At 38.5% G+C, this 21,594-nt stretch overlaps 1 protein-coding gene across 1 annotated transcript in view; it reads right to left on the reverse strand.

The window, feature by feature from the left end:
* Positions 1-21,594, reverse strand: part of LOC308140715 (transmembrane protein 132C) — a gene marked incomplete at its 3' end in the record, with an annotated part of 189,710 nt that overhangs the window by 76,533 nt on the left and 91,583 nt on the right. The window contains exon 3 of the mRNA XM_080510606.1: positions 9,706-9,849. Within this exon, the coding sequence (XP_080366732.1) occupies positions 9,706-9,849 (144 nt within the window). The remainder of the gene's footprint in view (positions 1-9,705; positions 9,850-21,594) is intronic.

The following is a 21,594-nucleotide window of genomic DNA, read 5'->3' on the forward strand; positions in this document are numbered from 1 at the left end:
GGCTTCAGACCCTTTTAATGTCTGACTAGCCTAAAAATTGGGACCAAGCCCAAGAAAAGCAACATCCTGAATGAAAGTAACGGGGAATTCATCAGGTTTGGATGATATAAAATGACTTGTGTTTCTGAGTAAAATTCAATGCAGTCTGGCAATTGGGATATAACATATGGTTAATTTGGAAAACGTTCTGCACTTTATTCTCTATTTTGAGATCAGGAGTGATGTTGCAGCACATTTGCGGCATCATTGAGTTGAGCTGAAACCATTCCAGGGGAGCTTTATTCAGATTTATACTCGGGTGAATTCGATCAACTCATTAGGGCCATGTTTAAGCGAGTCACTTTGCACTCACTCTTCACGAGTCGCAAATAAAGCCGGGCTTCATGTTTTAAACTCAGCAGAGCTTACTATGGAGCACTGTCATAGTTGGAAGCAAAATATAACAACTAAATGAAAGTGTCAAACGCCAGATTGTTATTCGAAGCAGAGAGAGTTGCTCTGTGTCAAACCTTCGCTCGATTGAAGCATTCTAAGGGGCCATTCGCAGCAGCAGCGGGTCTTTCTGTTCAGGGTGACGAGTCGCATAGTGGCTATGTAGTCGCAGGAAGTAGACACACATCCACGTTTATTTGAAGTAAAAGAGGGGAAGTTAAATATGACGGGCGTGGACAAATTGAGAAGAGGCAAAGACAAAATGGAAAAAGCAAAGACAAGATGGGAAAAGAATATGACTGCCTTTGTATATTTTTTGCATTATTGATTCTCTTTATATTTCCACATTTATTTCCTTTTAATTTTGGCACTCCTGTGATGCCATACGTTTATGGCAGAAACAGAGGCGTGCATTTAAGGACATGATTAGAGGAACCCGGGAACAAACCGTCAGAGAGACAAACTGGAGTCAATATCTGAGTAAGGGGGTGTTGCTCACTTTGAAGTGTGATACCTCTTCTCTTCTACATCAACTTCGCCTCCACTATGGACAAATAGCTCTTCATTCTTCACAGACATGCTCTACGCTCTGGATTGAGCCTTTGTAGAATAAGATACATTTTCCTGCAGGAACATGAACCGCCCAAACGCATATTGAGCCATGTCATACGTATTCAAAAGCCAAATACTTCCCACTTCAACTGACATCCACGCCACTGAATACTGAGTGTACGTAAATCTTATGTTGCATTGCATGAGGATTTTAGAACCTGCTTGGATAAATCTGGGAGAACAAGGGCTGCCAAGCTTTTTACAATCTTGTATAGTTTACAGGTGAAACACATATATTTCTTTGTCAATATAGAATAATAAAATAATCATGTCAAAGATAATTTTGCTATGTGCTGCTGGTAATCAGTCAGTCAGTTATCCCAAACTGAAACCTATTTAGTCTTGCAATACACGTTTGCACTTCAATTTGATGTATTGAGTCAGTCAAAGTAGTAGATATGTTAACAAAAAGTAATGAAACTGGCTGTATGGAGGACTGAATGTGCCAAAATAAAAATGTCAATGTATTCAAATTGGTATTAAATATATAAATGTGTCATTAAAGCATTAATAAATGTCATTAATGAATTAAAATTGGAATAAAATAAAAAAGTGTCATTAATGAATTAAAATACCAATTAATTTTATGTAAAATATATATAATTATGGCATGCAGATTCCCCAGTAATGGAGCCATCATGTTCGAAACTCTTCGGACAAAAAACAGACTAGATCAGTGTGAGCCCCACCCACTGACTTTGATGGACGAGTTTGACAGATACAATTAATTCATGAAGCTGAGCAACACTGGAGCATGAAATAATTCAATAAATATTGAAACAATTAAATGTTTTTTTACATAAAATATTTTTTTATTTTAATGAATAAATAATGACAAAGTTCATTATTTCATGGTGTTTTTATTTGTTTAATTGTGGAAAAATGTAGACCATGACATTATTAATAAAATTGTGAAATAATAGTTTTTTTTACATAAAATGAATTGGTATTTCAATTGATGAGACATTTATATATTTAATCCCAATTAAGATTAATTCATGGCACATTTATTTATGTAATAAGTTGCACTTGCTAACAGCTTTGATTGAAGACACATATTTCCAGATGACCAAACTAAAATCAAAATATCTGGCAATGTAAGTTTGTGCCTTGATATCAAAAGCTTGAGCATCCTCCCCTAATGTGGACCAAAATCCCTCCAAATAACAGACTGGCTGTGAAATTATTCAACTCTAACACCCAATAAACAACAGTGGCATGACTTTGACTCAACAAAGCAGCCAAGAGCTATTATGAATACTAGGATATTATGACATGACTCTACATTTCTCTGATGGTGATAGTTGGTGAGAGAACATTGAATAATCTGACGATAGTAGTATGTAAAGCAGCTGGGGAGCAGCCTGAACTAAACTGTGACGCAAGCTCAAAGTTCTAATATGAACATAGAAGTAGGGGATACCAAATGCCATCAGTGAGACTTGAAGCGGGATCCTTGCCACAAAACTCTGATAGTTTCCTAATTTTTGGTGAGACTTTGGACTCCTCACCTGCTGTGTTGAAATTGGAGACTATTTATGAGTATAGCTGGTGCTGCAGCACTTATTTGCCGATATCTTCTGTTGAAACTGTCAATTTACTGTCACTGTAAATCTATTGCAATCTACTTCTTGGCCACTCAGTCGCTCTGTCATGTTCACAGTAAAGCAAGAAGAGTTACTCGCATCACTCTCATGGAAACAGCTCTGCAGACCTAAATCACTGATCACTTGTTACTTTGTGACTGAAAGTTTTCAACTAAAAGTAGTTAAACACCATATAACTAAACTTGTTTTGTGCTTCATTTACCTAAAGCAATAAAGCACCAAATGGCACAGCTTCTTAAACCATCGGCTCAAAAGGTGCTGTGATGGTGACGTTAGGAGTTGAAAAATGTATTCTAAAAGGAATTAAGACTCCTGCAAACCTGCACTTCAGAAACTGGAAGCATTACGGTTGCAGGAAATTCCTAGACACTGTCACTCCTGCCAAAGTATTACTGACTGACGAAAGGAGTCATCATTAATAGTCTAAAGACTTTTTCTTTTTAAATGAAAGGAAATGTTTTTTTCGAACTTGTTAGAGAGGGAAAAAGTGGTTTGATAGCATTTATTTGGGAAATCTGTCAGCACTTGAAAATACAATTCTTGAATGTTGTTTGCCAAATAACTATAAAATCATGGAATTTTAATCTCATTTGAATCGGTCTTCATGTGAATGTCTTGTAAAGAAATAATAATTGCTGACTTTCCGATAAAGTAATACAGTCAGATACACACAGATAATTGTGACCCTGCTAATAGAGCCTGTTCACAGCAGAAATTTCCACGTCACAGCGGGAGAGACGCAGCTCTGGTCCACTTAAGGGAGGTCCTGCCATTGTTTCTGCCAGTTCAATGCCATGGTTTAGCACGGCATTTAATGGAATTGAATCATTATTAACGCCATTAATTTCACTTTGCTTTACTCGCTGTGACACGTCAAAAGGTCTGCCTCTGAAACGGTCTACACTCTGCATTTAAATATGAAATGTGTTTTCACATGCCATCAGCCTGTATCATATCATGCTGGCGGTGATGTTTTTATAAACAATGCAGCTCTCCTGATATTACTTTGGCAGCAATCGTTAGAAAGAAGACAGACCAGATGGTTGTTCTGTGTCTTCTGGGGCGGCATTTTTGAAAGACCGGCAGAAAAGGACGGTCCTCTGGGGTGTTATTAGCACTGAGGGAAGTTTTAATTGATCTTTGATTTTTTTCATTGGACTGCAGGAGCTGTTCTCCCTGTGTCAGTATGCAGCGTGCCGCTTGATTTGCAGTGAAAACTGTAGAATAATTCATTGCAGTGACAAGTTTGATGTGCACATAAGCCAGAGGTGTCAGTGGTTATTTTGCGACGGTCTGGTGCTTTATGCACAGAAGCTAACCAACGGCTCTGCCGTGCGTAATAGCAGTTTGACGTGTGGTGCATCATTCCCCTGAATGCAGATGGACCTGTGTCCACAGCCTTGAGACAGCAGAGAAGAGACTCAACAGATTAAAGAATGAAGCATTATGGAGTAAGTGTCACTTATTAATCTTCGTTTTATCTCTGCTGTCTTTAATGCTGCAAAGTGAATAATAATTTCTGACTGCATTGTGGCATCCCTGGGCAGGAACAAGGACTATGTTTGTAGGTTCAATGGATTAAAAATGGTTCAACATTGTGAGGTTAAAGTGCACTGACCTCTCTGACAAAGTCATCAGTGGACAGTGATGAAACTTGTTACCACAAATTCTGTTGCATCTTTCCTCTCAGTATGTCACTCAAAAAGTTAGTACAATCCCAAAGCATCACATCTGATGAAATCGCTTTGGTGAGGTGCAGGAAAATACCTGTTTTGAGCTGCGTGTCAGTGCAAACACAGCATGAGAATCTTTAGGGAGAAAAGACCCAAACACAAAATAATGTACAATGGCACAAAACTGTAGAACAGAGTCTGCATCGTCTTTTTTTTTTTTTTTTTAAGAGTTGGGGAATTAGACAGTGTTGCAGATACTTACAGGTGGATGAAATAGTGAAAACCAAAAGGCAGTTCGACTTATAAAACCAAAGATCCCAATATTCACCAGAAGACAGGCTGGTCATTTGGGCATTTAGTCCTCGCTTGCATAACGTTTCAACAGAAACATTTGTTTGTATTTTTGTTTCAGAAAAGTTTTGCGTCTATGTAAATGACACACAAATGTGGGGAGATAAAAATACTCTATAAACACAGACATTTGTATAGACAGACAACCAAATTGGGTTAGGAGGGAATCTCAATTACAAACTACAAAGTCCCAGAAAAATATAAACTGACAGTCATGACAATCTGGTTGCTGCTGCCGTTGTTATTGTCCATCTACTCTGCATTCTTTGCAACCAGTAAATCATATTTTGTAAACAATGATGTCGTTGTTTTGCAATTTCTTCCATAAACAAAAGCAAAACTTACATCAAGTCAAGAAAATCCTTGGGTGGAGGACTGATTTCTATTTCAAGGATTGAACTAAATGTGTATCCATTTATTGTACGTATTCATCTGTCATTTCTTGAAACATGTCAAAACAAAAGTAGAGATGCAAATTCAAAGAAACTGAAACACCACTAGCCATGCTATTGTTTTCAAACATTTTCAAACCTGAAAACAAGTGCTTGACCGAAATTGCAAATACATTGAATGAACGGTTTTCTTCTGCATACGTATACGTACGATGCAGTGTCTTGTAAATAGTGCACAAGATTCACTCATCTGTAGCTTGCAGCAGGTTGCATTAAATACCAGTAAGGAACATTTGCACAATAAAGAAGCACAATGGACATGAGAAGATGAAATGTAAAGAAAACATGAAGGACAAACAGATATGTGAACATGCTGTGTTACAGACCGAATGTGTACTTTCATATTTCCATCCAATATCGATTTCCATCTGATTGGACTGTTTTGTTCATCAGGTCTGGTGGTCATGTTAACTGGCTTTGATGCCTCACTACCTGCCAAAAGAAACGCATCCTGCTGCCGGTGTTTAGCTTTCATGCTCTGGCAGGGAATTTAATGGCCAGCAAAGCGAGCTCCGGTGGATATTCGGAGGAATATGTTCGAAGGCACTTGTCTTTTCAAACTCATTGGCTTCCCACTCACATTTCCAGTACCCCAGTTTGTGGCTTTTTGGCAGGCTGATATCTCTATCTCACAGGATGGCTATCAAACTTTAAACAAAAAGACTTGAATAATGAGCTATCACTTTAAATTTTAAATGCATTAAAAAAAAAGTCACAATGGAAATGTTTGCAGGTATCATGGAGCTAAATGACATTTTCAAGCTTCTGTATTCAATAGAAAAAAAAATCTTTCTCGAGCCATTCTTTTCTACTTTCGAGACTTCGAATCTTGTTTTTCAGAGAAAGAGCCTGTTTCTCCAAATGTACCATATTTCTTTCTTGACCCTTTCAATAGGAAATGCAGGAGTCCTTTATACTTTGGAGATAAAAAGCAAAGGGCAATCACAGCTGATAAACTTGTGTCTTTGTCTCTTCAGGTACAGGAGAGTTCATGGGAATGTCTTTTGTCTTTGGTTAAGGTTTGACCTCCCCAGCCTGCCATTTGTGGTCAGAAGCTTAAAGTTACACTGCAGGAGCAAATCATTGTTTGTTTAATGTGTTGTGACCATGTTTACTTAATCAATATTTTTTTTGGGTATTTTGATGAAATAGACAAAACCATGACCGTTGCTCTCTTGGTACTTCTTTACGCTCATCAAATGGACTTTCTAAATTAAAGCTCACTGTTTTGGTGCTCGTCACATTCTGAATACTGCATTTCATTCGCTGGATGTTCTGCAGTTATTCCATTTGATTTGTGGCATACGGAAACTTGAAAGCACAGGGTCACAGTGGGTGCTGTATTATCATTTCAATATTTCAAGGTAGTCTTTTTGTGACACGCAGAATTGTGGGGCATAATACCAGATTCAACATGTATGACCTTGATTTTTAGCAGTACTGTATAATTCAATGTCTCTTCTCCTCAGCGGGGCTGTGAAAGAGATGCATGTAAATGATAGATGACTTGTCATTCATCACTGTCATCACCTTGACACCCGGGAGGAAATAACAACCCATCCGCGGTGTGTCACTTCCTGTGTGCAGCTACTTTGTCTTTGCCCAAAGCCGTTTGGCTGCCGAGTTGAATGTCAAACGCCGTGACGTTGACACACAGTTATTATTCATTAATGGAAACGGCGACCTGTTAACGGCAATCCCCTACACATGGGCATGCACACATACTTGAAATCCTTTTGACATGATTGAAAAGTTACAGATGTCGCTGAACTTTTTGCATTTCTGTAATGACCTGGCAGAGCTGGTGCTTTTTAACGCACGCTGACTTCAAGTAAGTTTCTCAGGCTTGCGATAAAATATATTACATTCTGCTACGTTTATATTTTATCCCATAAACTAAAATTTATATTGTACCTGACAACCACTTTCAAGGCACAGTTGCATTTTTTTTATATGTATATATATTTTCATAATGAGTTTGGTACATCCATTAACCAACAGAATTTAATTTGTCTGTTTCTTCCAAGCAATTTTGTTTTAGGGATTTTCTTTTTGACACAATTGCTTATTAATGTAACAACTTAAAGTCTGAGGATATTGGAATGTACATGAAAGGAAAAGTTCCCTGCTTGCTTTATGATAAAACCCCCTCTGGGATGAATGTACTTTGATGGATTACCCATCATAAGCAAGTGTCAATTCGCTCTGGGTTGATTTTTATGACCCGATGAAATTAAGTGAAATGAATGGTTATGTGGAAGGTGAGAAATAACTCTTAAAAGAAACTGTGCGATATAGGGAAAAGCATGCATAACTTGCAGGATACACCTTTGTACAACCAAAAAATGTGTTTGTGTAAAATGTGTTTGTGACCCCTGAAAGCTTATTTATATAGATGTGTTTAGTACATGCCTGAGTATTTTCCCTCACAGAATATTTTATGTTATATGTTGGGCTGATGATATAACACAGTGGTGCTTATGGTTGTTTTCAGAATATGCCAGAAAGCTAAAGAAGAGTAAAATGTCCATATATAATATTATTTTTATGGTCTATATAATATCCATATATAGACCATAAAAGGCTCTCCAGTGGTTTTCCATGTTGTTCGGGATACTATTGTGTCACTTTGTAGCTGTTTTGACTGTAATTTTGTCTTTTGTTATGTGGTCATGTTGATGGTCTTCGTGTTTTGTTTTGTTTTTGGTCATTTTTGTTTTGTCTTTTTGTGTTTCCAAAAGATAATTTTGGATGTCTAAGTATTGTTGTAATGACTGTGGATGCTGTTTTTCTTTCTTGTGTTATGTGTTATGATCTCATTCTGTGTCTCTTTATTGTTTTCTTTTTTAAATATAGCTTTGTGTGGTATGTTTCATCTCCATTACTTCTTTTGTGTTCAGCTTTTGTCTCTTGATGGCAAGGCTGTCAAACATGAGCCAAAACTGACCCTTCGAAGGTTCCAAAATGTGCCCTTGAAATGTGTAAAAAATACAAATAAAACACACTTTTCTTTTTTACTCTGTAAAAGAAATGTATTGATGTATTTTTTTAGTAACATAGCAATAATAGTACAACACAGAGACTCAATGCCAAACTGATGTAAAACATGCATGCTGCAAAATGCTGCCATTAGATCAAATAGATTTTGGACTGGTTTGTATATTTTGTACAAATTAGCATGGTTCAAAATGGCTTTATGTAGAGATTGCATTTTTTTTTTTTTTATGTATCTGTCGCACATTTTCTTGAAAATTTTGAGTTTTCCAAAGCTTTGTATTTAAAAGTATCACTCTTCCATTTGAGTGGTCCAGTCCAATCAAGATTAATTTGGGCTCTAAAAACTAAAAATTAGTTGGTGCCTTGCTTTATGGTAAATTTATTTGCAAAAACTCTTTGTAGTTTGTTTTCGTTGTTTATTCTGCACTTATGTGGTCATTCTGTATCTGTATTACTGAAGTCACTATAATTACTCTCCTGCTATTTTGCATCTTTCAAGTCTTTCTCGTCTTTTTTCTGCCTGTGTGTGTCAATGAGATGTGGTTTTGTGTTTCTTTTCGGACACTTTTGTATCTTTGTGGTTGCCTTGAGTGACTTCATCGATGTTTGAGCATTTTGCCATTTCTGACTCTTCCTGAGTGCTCCATTTAGTAATCCACTGATGAACATGCATTCATTAATGAACACTTATTCATTTTGGGACAAATGACAATATCCTGTGCGAGATCATGGGAGATGTGATATTAAGAGCAGTATGTTTCTCGAGCAGATGAGTACTTCATGTGCAGGATACATTAATGGAGGTTATCTTTCTGTAGATCACCAGGATTTCAGGAAGCAATCGGAGTCCACCCACACAATCACTGTACCTATATGCTGACAATTCTAAAAATAGACGGGAAGTGTAAGACTACACTTTAGCACTTTAGTGGAATTCACAGGCACAGCTTGAGTGAAACTGGCTATTAGACAGCAGGAGTACGTGCTGATTAAAAGAGTGAACATGGTCAGAAAGGATGCACCATAATGAATGGTTTGCACTCTTCCTTAAAAAAAAAACCCAGTTCTGCATCTGCTGTGGCTAAAGACTTTTGTATATGAAGTTTGCATGTTCTTCCTTATCCCCAGTGGATTTATATCCACTTAACCAGCTTGTATCCTGCATTTTGCCTAAAGCCTGCTGGGATTGGCCTCAGGCTTCTCAGGACTCCATGTTTGGAAAAAACAGATGTTAGAGAGAAAGAAAAAGAAAAAAAAAAATTTGATGAGCATAGAGACACGTCAAAAACACGTCCTGACATTTTGTAATTCTTCCCTTTCTTTGACCATATAAGTGCCAGCAAAGCTTACATTCTGTTCCTTGGATGGAAATCTGTGTGCTTGGAAGTGCCAGAGAATGAATGGTTGAGATGATGAGTCATGTCCTCCTTCAATCCAACTCTTTGCTATCACTCTTTTCTGACACCTGTCTGAGAAATAAAGTGTGGTGCTGCTTTTTGGTTGTTCAGCAGGGTGTGGAGTTCATATTTCAGTCACACAATGATTGATTCTATGGAGGAGGGCGGAGGACATTGACCCTACCTTTGACTGAAACTGCTCTCCTTCCTGTGACAGTGCAGGGTGACAACCCTGTGACCTTCGCTCCTGACATCCTGACTCACGGTCCACATAACTGGGTTACTGGCTCTGGCTCCCAGAAATGCCACACCATCCTTCAGCCTGACCCTGAAACACAAAACATATGCTGGTCAGAGTTTTTAGAAATCCACATAGCATTTTTCACGTCTGCTCCAAAAGTATTTAAAAATAGAAAGGAATCAAACATTCACTTGATTAGCAAAAAGAACATAAAACAAAAATATTCTTCACTAAAATTGAATGACTTGAAAAATGTTCCATAATTTCAGAATATTCACCCATTCAGTCTTTTGCTTTAATAAAGTTTTGACTTGACTTCTCAAGTTTATCAGATCATATAGAAACTACATGACTTATTACATTTTTACAAAGAGGTTGTAGGAACATTTAGAACAAACACAATCGGTAGGAGTCAGCAAACATTAGATTTCCAATAGTCCTTGCGAGTTTAGGCACATTATCCTGCGGCAAGCGTGAATCTTCCTCCACAAAAAAAAAAAACTACACCACAGGTATTATACTGTGTCTCTTAGGAACAGCATGCAGTTTGTCATACTGGGTCAGGACGGTGTGAATTCAGTGCAGGTACCCGACTCCAGACGAGGCAAAACACCACATGACTTGAATATTTCCACCGTGCTTCACTGTCTGTTTGATCCATAGCGCTATCACTCGCTCTTGCTTTTAGTCGTTACGTACACTTTGCGTCATTGCCATTAATCTCAAAGTTGAACTCATCACTAAATAGGACTTGTTGTCAGTCATCCCCTATAAACGCTGGTATGTCTGAGTCCACCCCAAGCAGCTGACCTGATTTCCCCTCTAACCTACCACTTCTCTTTTCTTTTAACAGGGCTGTATTCCCCTTGCTGTAGCATACTGTGATTTTTTTTACTTCTTGCTAGTACACAAGGCTTTGTTCATTGGACATCAGATGCTATAGATACATCAGATATAGCTTCTGCAAACTATCTCAAAGTGACATGCACCCTCACAGACCTCACATTCAATTATGGTTTGACACATCTAATGAAATTTGTCGTAACACTATATTTATAACAGGTGACCAATGAATGTAAGTTAATTTGCATGTACAAGCCCCTGACTATCGTCTGGTTCATTGGAAGGGATGTAACTGAAGGCAATCTGACCTTTTGTACAAAGGCAGTCGTTCATATATCACAAATTTTCTTAAATGTGATTACCAACCTTGAATGGTTGCGGACGCTTCAATATTTCATTGTGACTTTATATGTCATAGTTTTAAATATGTCTGAATGGTCACTTCTCAATTTCTTTCAAGGTCTACCTGAAAAATATGACAGATTTTTGATGTGCAGCGGCGATGGACTTGGCAATCCTATTTGACAGTGACATCAGCTTGAACGAGCATCAGAAGCTTGAAAAGTGCCACAGGCTCAAGGATAAAGGAGTGAAAGGTGAGGTCCAAAGTGGTAATTGGAACAACACCTCTGGGACATGCTGCCTATTATATCTATAGAGTTCAACTCTTGTGAGAATGTAAACAATTCAGCCCATGACAGTGACGATATACTCACTGCCCATTCAATAAGAGGTCTTGTACAAACCACTGTGGTCCAGTACCACAGGTCTGTCACAGACACCTGTCTTGACCAAGATAATAATGTTTAGCTATTGGAATTAAGATGTTTGTTTTTCACGTTGTAATTTGTTGAAATGTTGGACAATCAGTTACGAGTCAAGCAGTTTCACAATTGGCTGGGTTTTTTTTTTTTTTTACAAGCAACTCTTGCTTACAGTTCTGCCTTGATAAGATGCAATGCTGTGAAGTCTGTTTTTTGCTGCCCTGAGCGCAGGCTCACAGGCTAGATTTTCAGGGGGTGGAAAAAAACAAAAACATAAAACAAAAATGTTCCCCTTTACTCTGTGCTGAATGCACTTTGTTACCTTCTCATACTTTTGACTGGAATATATTTAAAAGTATTTATCAGTATTTAAAATAGTGTTGTGAATGCACACAGTCTCAGTGCGGCAGCAGTAGGAACGAGAAACTTGATAACAACAATTACAGACTTATCTTTTCTGGGACGAAACAAGACCATAAGGATGGATTATTGTCATGTGTGTTTACAGCTCTCAGTAAAAAAAAAAAAAAAAATCTGTCAGACAGCTGCAGCCAGAGTCCTCACCAACACAAAGAGGGTGGATCACATTATGCCTGAGCTTCAATCTCTGCCCTCGCTGTCTTTTGTCTTGCCTTCTTGTGGTGTATAAAGCTTTGAATGGTCTTTGGCCGAAATATATCTGGGATTTTCTACTAGAATGTGCAACATCCAGATGCCTGAGTTCCTCAGGAAGAGGTTTACTAAATGTTTCCAGAGTCAGAAGAAACAATGTGGAGCAGCTTTTATTTCTTACACTTCTCACCTGGGGAACAGACACCTACGGAGTGCTGACCCACTCACTTCTTTTAATTCAGGCCTTAAAACACCATTGTTTGCTCAGGCTTTCCCCTTAAACAATATATTGTATATATTTCATCTTCATAAAGCTTTTACTTCATTTATTCTCCTTCTTAAGCTTTTTACTTTGTTGAGATATGTTTCATATTTCAGGGTTTTTATTCACGTTTCAATGTCTTTACTTTCTTTTATATGGAGTTATATAAATAAATTGGCCTTTCCTTAACTTACATTATTGATCATACAGTCTACTCACTTACATTCAGTATTAAAAAAGAGAAGACATTTGGCTCTGCTTCAAGGTACTTGAGGTTCAATGAACCATGTCTTGTGATTTTTTAAGTTGTTTTTTATTTATTTATTTAGATACATGCTCTTTAAAATTAAATGCATGCATTCATGACTGCAATATGGTCACTCTCATAATGGTAACCAAGTTAACTTTCAAAATTCACTTAACAAATGGAAAACTCTTGGTATTTTGAAACAGTCTTCAACATTTATACCACAATCTCTTATTTGGCGTACCATTACATGTTAAAGATCATCCTAAGCATGGCTTTGAATTGTTTATAAGCTTTCATAATCGTAAAGAAAAACTCCAAGTGATGACAATTGTATGTGAACCTGCACATCCTATATCTATGACAGAACAGAGGTTCCTCAGCAATTACTCAATACTTGAGTGGGTTTTAATCCAAGTGCTTTATTAATGTTTAGTCAGTGATATTTTGCTAAAGTAACAATATTTATTTGTGGGTACATTTAGTAGGAAACCTAACCCACCTCTGACAATCACCCTTGTTAAAAAAGGGCTATTATAACAACATATAGAGATAATATAATGCCGTAACAGAGCTACAAACGAGATGAATCAGAAAATCACAGGTAAAATAAAAAACAAAAATACTCAATGATATTTCTAAAAGGGGACGCAGACTGTAATAGGTAAGTTTAAATGGATTGGCCATGATTCGCTTTGTTTACTAGCCAAGATTTGTCACTTCAAGATCGAACGCTGAAGGATGCTCTAATGTTTCACTTGTGGAAAAGAGCTGAGCTTGTGCAAGCCTTCAGACATGATTTACTTCTTTTTGCATTGTTGAAACATAACATCAGGAGAACAGATGGCACATTCACTAAATTAAAGTAATGCAAAGTTGGGGTTAGCAAGTTCAACTGAAATTATATAAAACCAATTAGTGTATTCGCAAAATGAAAGCATTGTTGTACATGACAAACTGTGTTTTATGCTCAATAAAATCAGCAAATCAGGAGGAGGAAATTGGCAGGAAGTAAAACAGTGTTTGATCCATTTACCTCGGCACCTAAAGCACCTTAAAGAACGCCAGTCACGACATCCTCCACATCGTCTCTACCCTTGTTCCACCCTTTTTGTCCCACTATCACTTCCATTACTCATGGTCACGCTCTGTGGAGGGATATACAGGTGCTACAAAACCATGACCTCCTCCTCTGGAGACATTCTGACATTGTGTTGCTTTCTTAACCTTTAAATCTGTCACATAAAATCGTCATGAAGTACATGAGCGGTTTCCAGTACTTCTTTTTACAACATGACAAATTGCTGTTGTTCAAACCTCTGGCATAAATGGAGCAGAATATTTTATATGGGAAAAAAGAAGCAAAGACCAAGCAAGATGGCAAGAGAAGGCTGCTCTGAAGTCAAACACCAACAGCACAGAAAAGGTGAACAGATAGACACGGTTCTATTCAGTAAAACACAAAGTCTGTGTAATTTCCCTGCACATCAAAATAATTGGAGACTGTTCTTGTTCTGAAATCTGCAAAAGACAAGTAAAGGATGAGGAGAAAGAAAAAAAAACCAACTGCATTAACGGGGTGGATAATGACATGACAACCCCGAGCAGCAGTGCTAAGGAGAGCACAGTCATTACATCTTCCATGTACAACCGGTCTCCTTTGATCTTATCGTGGTTGCTGCAGCGGTAATAACTGGCCGCGTGTCGACCGCCGATCCCAACGAGCAAAGATAAAGGGCCGCTGGTGTGGAAGATGGCGACAATAACTAGGAGGAGACAACTGATTGCCGTCTGCCCTCCTGTTTCCCCAGTCGTCACCTTAGCCACAGCACAGTAATTACCACAAACTCACAAACAGATGCGAATCTGGCAAGGGAGCAGAAAAAGCAGAAAAAGCGATAATCTACTGACGCCACACAGCATTCTGTGTGTAGATTGATTAGATACCAAACTCCAGTTTCAAGGTAAATGTTAGATCATATAATGATGCATAACCGTCACACCTTTCTTACTTTTGATTACATTTTCTCTATATTCCATTACATTCTTCTACTAAACATGACACTTTAACTTTTCAACACATTAAGAAAGCTGTTTTTATAAATCCACGAGACAACCCCCCAAATAATTAGTAATATTTTCAGATCTGTTTGAATTAACCTTTATATTTCCATCCTGTTGCCACTGATGATTTACAATACATGCTTCTCATGACCATAACTTGTAAATTAATTGTATCTACAAAATTGAAAAACTACCAGGAAGTAGCGGAATATATCGCTTTGCATCCATGTCATTCTGGTGTTCTACAAGGAATCCACAAATATAAAATTCACCAGCCTGGCCCACATCTGTAATATTAAATAACTGGCCGACATAAAAAAGTTGAAATTGTCTTGGAAAAGAGGCAAAATTACTTTCTGTCATTGCACATTTTTTGCCAATTCTACAGACTTGTAATGAAGACAAATTAATTAATAAGGATTTTAAGAGAGATATTTTTATATCGTCTATCGTTGTTATGTCTATTCCTGTTTAATAAAAAAATATTTTCCTACACTGTTGTAGGAGGCCTGCAGGCGAGCTGGTATCAGGGTCACTGAGCACTCTTCTCTTTGACGAACACTATATTTGCTTTGGCTCCAGTGGGAGAAATGGTTCATAGTCAGGATAAGGTGTGACATGCACAAAAGAAGCAACTATTAGTTCTACAAGTCGAGGTTAATTGTTATGCAACCGGTTGGATAAATAGACCATGAGCAAACGGTCAAGGTTAATTATGCCATATAACTTTTCAGAGCTTGTATTGCCTTTAATAATATCTGTGCTCAATACATCTGATTTCCAGCATCTCTAACTTTTTTTCACGTCAACTCATCAATTTTCTCCACAAAGGTTAAAGATGAAATTTAAATGTCAGATTTGATTTATGGCTGCTTTTGCAGAATGCAATCCAGAAAAAAAGCTCAAACTGAATGCGTTTTTTATTTAAATTTTTTCATACACAGGACCTATATTATCCTTTAATTAAAAAAAAAGAAAAGAAAAGTCATGAATGGAGATGTGCTGCATTTCTTTTATGTGATTAAAGTGCAATTTTTTAATGCCCGGACTAATTCAGCTGCAGTATTTGTAATTTTTTTCTCAAGCTCAGCACTTTATTCAGCAGAGGACCTAATCAATGCATTAGGTAGTCAGTCAATGGATTGGTGCTTCCTGAAGTGTAATGTGAAAGCACTCATGAAAACGTCCTCTCTGTGGTCCTGAAACCCAGTCTTTATCAACCTTTATTCCACTTTCACAAACACTTTATTCTCCTTTCCCATTCTCTGCTCTCCTCCTTCATTAAACTTTATCTATTTTTCTCACACCCGTGCTCTCTTTGACATAGAAACTGAAGCGTGTGTTGTCACTGCACCACACGGGGGCCTAAATTAACAAATGGCATGTTGTAAATGAGATTGGTTTGGCTAATGTGATTTCTGGTGAGAGAGGACAAACTGAGAGGATGGGGGAGGCAATAAAGGAAAGCAATTTGAAGGGAGACCCCCTTCCACATGCATCAGCACATGAAGCTGCCTCATTAATTCCATGAAAAGCTGCATCAATGGGATGAGTATTTACAGACGAGACGAGGTTGTCAGAACGGACCGTTTTCAGTGAGATCTGATTGATGTGCAGAAATGGCACTACACCACAGCCACTGCCCGAATGACATGTCGACGCACCTTCCACTCCTGACATGGCTCCTGCACGCTTAATTAAATACCGACCAACATTAATATTAATGTTCTGTACACAGCGGGAAGTTTGATCGAACACAAACAAACTTAGAATACTTCATGAGATCAGGTGTGGTTTATGTCAAGCTTGAAATCGTTCTAAATGAAACTTCAGGGGATTACCATTCATGCACAGGGGGACATGCCTACATGCCATATCCACAAATTTGAACCTAATGTGCTGCAACAGAAGCTCATTAGGAGTCATCCTCTGGGCATAGGAGATATCTATACCAAATTTCATGGCAATTCGGCCTACTATTGTTGAGATTTTTCAGCCCTGACCAATGTGGAGGACAGATAGACAAGCTGACATTACTGTCTATGGAGCCATGTCTAAAAAGTGCTATAAAAAGATATTGCACCGTGTTTCCTCAGGCAGGTCATTTCAGCTTAAGAGCCTTGACAGAAAAGCTTCAATCGACTCAAAAAGTTCCCCGTGTAACTATTGTGCCCATTTTCTATTTACTATATGGCACTGTACACAGCTACATTTTTATAGCATTGGTTCAATGTTTTTAAAGAATTATTAAACCATTTATATGCCGGCACAATATAAATGTATAATCAATGATCAGTATGTAGGAGCTATTTACTACTTTGGCAAAAAAAGGGAGAAAAACCTTTAAAATGGCTGTAGAAAAAAGTAAACACCTGACAAAGCATCTGATTTATTTGTGATGTAATAAGAGTGAGTATGTAGAGCTCTCACTAAAGTAAAAACGGCAATAATACATAAAAATGCTCAATCACAAGTAGATGCCTGAGCCAAAAGAAACTCCAGATTTTAGTTTTCTGCTGATTTATCACACCAAGAGTCTAGACCTCAGGACCACAGCAGCAAGGTGAGCCCCAGCTTTAGACACTCGATGTATCATGTCCTTGTCTCTTCCAGATGTAACAAGGGAAACAACTGTGGACTATGGTTCTGTGTTATTTGGCTGACACGAAGCAACACTTTGTCCGGAATTTCACCAGATAAGGTGTGGCAAATACATGAATTAAGCTCTGGGGTTGTTTTTAAGTAATGTGTTTGAATTTGTCCCTTTCATTCTCTTCAATGCAGATTTTCCTTAATAGGATTTCTCAACATGTGAGGTGTTTACAATTTTAGCACAGAGATGAACTGATTAGGATTTGGTGGTCTTTGATGTCACTTGCCACATCAAAGAACATGCTTCTAAAAATTGTCACTTAGGTTCCAAGATAATCTGCTCAAGACTTGGTGGCTAAAGATTAAGATTGTATGTTATCGGTCTGTGCTTTCACACGGCGCGCTGCACCGTCGTGGTAAACAATCGCGAGCACTGTCGCCTGAGCGTAGATTTGCTCCTGGTTCAAACCTCATGAGAGACTGAGCCTTCCTGTGAAGTTTAATTGTCTCTGCCTTCGTGGGGTTTTCTCTGGCTTCCTCAAACATGCTTATTGTGTTAATAAGTCGCTCTACCTTCCCCGTGTGTGTGTGTGTGTGTGTGTGTGTGTGTGTGTGTGTGTGTGTGTGTGTGTGTGTGTGTGTGTGTGTGTGTGTGTGTGTGTGTGTGTGTGTGTGTGTGTGTGTGTGTGTGTGTGTGTGTGTGTGTGTGTGTGTGTGTGTGTGTGTGTGTGTGTGTGTGTGTGTCTAGATAAAACAGCTAGAAGGTCAAAAGATGAACTACTGTGCATTTCTACAGAGGCAAACATACATATGCAAGATGGTCTTCCTCGGATAACCCAATGAGACCTTTTCTATATATATTTTTTTTTTCTTTTTAAATGAAAAAGTAGAACCTTGGCATGAAGCGATGAAGTCCAGAATAACCTTCTTTAAAAGCAACAGAACTCACTGTCGGGAGACCTTAAGATGACAATGACTGAAGAGCATTGTGGAAATGAGCTAACTTTTATAGCGACATTCAGAGGTTGGAGTCCTACTTGATCTTAAAATTGGCTCTTGTTTCCAGCAGTAATGGAGGAGCCTGGCTTTGGGGTTGTTTTGATATAAAAGAAAAAAAAGAGGTCTTAGCGGGGAGGACAAAAATGGAAGGATAGCTTGGTGTGTGAGAGAGTGAGAGAGATCAGCCAAGCGGATTAGAAAAGACAGGTGTTGTATTTGTTTGGGGGAAACAAGACAGAGGACAGAGGATAGATTTGTGAGCGGAGAAAAGTTGTAGAGAGTGCTACAGTGATTACAGCATTAAAAAAAAAAGTGAAAGTCAGCAAAGGCATTCGTTGTCTGTTCACTTACATTCACAACAATATAAGAAGGAGGTATATGTCAATGTCATCCTCAAGAGACCATTTGCAAGGTTATTCCACCCACTAAATTCTAACTTGAAACACTCATAATAATAAAACGGGGAGAAACAGAAGGGAAATGAGATCTCTGTATTGCCATACAGGTGATAACAGATCATTACTCTGGAAAAGACAGACACGCAGAAGTGAGGGAAAGACACACTCACACAGACGCACCTTTGTGTTTGTATTTTATTTCATGTTAAAACACCCTAAGGGAGTGGGGTACTGGACCAACTTTCACAAAAGATAAAAGTGAGTGACGAGTTGAAAAAAAAGTGAGCACAATCACATCTGACATCAGCTATTTTACAAAAAAAACAAAACTGTTTCCACACCTCATCCTGCAAAGGGAGAAGCAGATGGAAAGAAGCTATATGACAGATGAACCAAAGCACACGCATATATAACCTGCAGCCAGGCATCATTAGATAACTGCACTGAAACACTGGAGAATGCTGTGAGGGGGGAAAAAAGACCTCTTAGATGACAAATTGGTGTGTGTGTGTGTGTGTGTGTGTGTGTGTGTGTGTGTGTGTGTGTGTGTGTGTGTGTGTGTGTGTGTGTGTGTGTGTGTGTGTGTGTGTGTGTGTGTGTGTGTGTGTGTGTGTGTGTGTGTGTGTGTGTGTGTAGTCGAATGAAGGGGCCTGTGTTCAAAACGCTGGTGAGCCTGTTTTACAAACTAAATTTAAAAAGGCAGATTAGCTAAATTGAATTTAGCAACAGCAGATGAGATCAGCCAAATTGCACACAGGTAGTTTAGCTGACCTGTGTGCTTTAATTCTCGAACACCTGCAGCCAAAACCAGTCCTGAAATAGACTCCCGATAGCTGATGGGTAAAAGCGGGGTCTGCAACCTGCAGCCACACAAGGCTCTTTAAGCCTTTCTCTGTAGCTGTGTAGCAAATCTTTCAAAGTAACCCTTATCTTGCACTCTGAGGCGTTGTACTGTATGTGACACTTAAATATTTTATTTTATTTTGCTACTAAACCCGATGTAGCCTGCACAGCAAACCTGACTGCAGGTGATAAATGTTGACTTCACTACCCTCAGTAGGATAGCCATGCAAAATTCTCCCAAGAAAAGCAACAAAGTCGGGAGAAATCTGAGAGTTCAATTGATTTATTGATCCATTGAGACTGGAATTATTCGCCTTCACTAACGGCAATTCTGGCTCCCTGGATGTTTGATTTCAATCCATCTTCTGTAACAATTTATCCAACCTGTGAGTGAGTTGGAGCCAGTACCAGTTTTCAACAGCCAATAGGCCGGTGCATCACAGGGCAGAAAGTGATGGACTATCGCATACACACACATGCAATTTAGTCACCAGTTCAGCTGATGCGGATGTCCCTGAACTATGTTTCCATAATAAAAACCCATGCACCCATAGGTATAACATGCAAACGCCACACATAAAAGCCACTAAGCAAGGAGTTTAACCTGCGGTGACTCACTGTTTACTGCCATGTCATGTTTGTATTTTCAGGCTCAGCCACCAGTTTATCCACCCAATACTCATGAGGGCTCGAGCCAGTCCCAACCCAAAATGGAGGAAAGGTGACTACATGTTACCTGTCCATAAAAGGACAAACACAGAGAGACACAGAGAGGGACAGCCACTGCATATTAGCTGTGTCTATAAATGCTATGTTGTTTGACACTGCATTGTCTTAGGAACATCCCATTAAGAATAATACTAATTGTGCTTCTTTGACTTCATAAATGTAACATGATAAACAGTTATGGTACACAGACCAAACTATGTGCAGTAGTTTATAAGCTGTTTAGCTTTAATCGGAAGGTTAAATATGGTTTGTCGCTTGAGTCGTTTAATTTTGAGGGGGAATTGGCTCTTTTTGATCGTAAAGTTGTCAAACCCCTGGTTTACCATCTTGGCTTCTTATTTTAGTGTTCTACCTCTTTATTCCGCTTGCTCTACAGCAAAATAATCTCCTTTAACACAAAGCAAAATTAAATTAGATGGTCACTACTGACAGGTGAGCACAGGCTGGGACCTGGACCAACAAATTAGGAAGGTGAAACGAGGCTGTGTGGCAAACGCTCGGAGTCAATTAGCCGGGGAGTAGTCGTCATTGGAGTGTTTTTAGGGGCGAGTGGACACAGGCAGATGTGGAAATAAAGGGAGAGCTAATTCAATTAACGAGCTTGATGCTGTGCTTCCAATTATCAGAGCTAGTCAAAAGTGCTGGTGCGTGGCAACGTCGCAAACGGAAGACAAGATTAACACCATCAGATAAAGTGCGCTCAGCAGACAAAGCTCATCTCCACCCAGGCTTTGTGCCGTTTCTTTTCGTCTCACCCTTTTGTCTCACATTCCCTATCTCTTCTTTGTCAGTGTCTATCTTTTCCCACTCTCAAACATTTTGCTTTTGACATCGACTCTTTGCACCCGACCCTTTCTCACCTCACAACTCACTCTTCTTTCTGTGCTCCTTATTTATCTTTCCTGCCCCACACTACCTTGCTTTATATATTTTAAAAAAAAAGGAAAAAGAAATACGAGATCTTGCACATTGTCGGTCATGCTTATTCATTTGCTTTAATTACCTTATTTTGGTTAGTAAACTCACATCAGGTAATTTGAAGGTCTACTGACTGAAATGTACTAATTAAACAAAATGTGTGCAAGTGATCAGCTGTTTGCAGGAAAGTTGCATACTTTTCACTTTACAGTTTTAAATCATGCACACCTGTAATTTGGACTTTAAGCATACATTTATAACCACTCTAGCAAACAAGTGGCAATCTCTCTACCACTCGAGTTCAGACTAAATCATGTCGATAACTGTTGACTGAAAATTTGGTGAAACATTGATATCCGAGAGAGTCTGGTTTTCAGAGTGCTGCAGGCAGAATGTACTTTTGTAGGTCAAAAACGAAAGTGGTGTCACCATGGCTTTCCTGACAAAAGTCAATGAGATATTTTTCATGGTTTCAGGTTTGTTGGATAATAGCAAGAGTGAGATTGTGACATTTTTATGTTGTAAAAGTGGACTGGTTTGTATTTTTGTAGTGTTGCCAAA

Source organism: Blennius ocellaris (genome assembly GCF_963422515.1).
Source record: "Blennius ocellaris genome assembly, chromosome: 15".
In the NCBI taxonomy this organism is placed as follows: Eukaryota; Metazoa; Chordata; class Actinopteri; order Blenniiformes; family Blenniidae; genus Blennius; species Blennius ocellaris.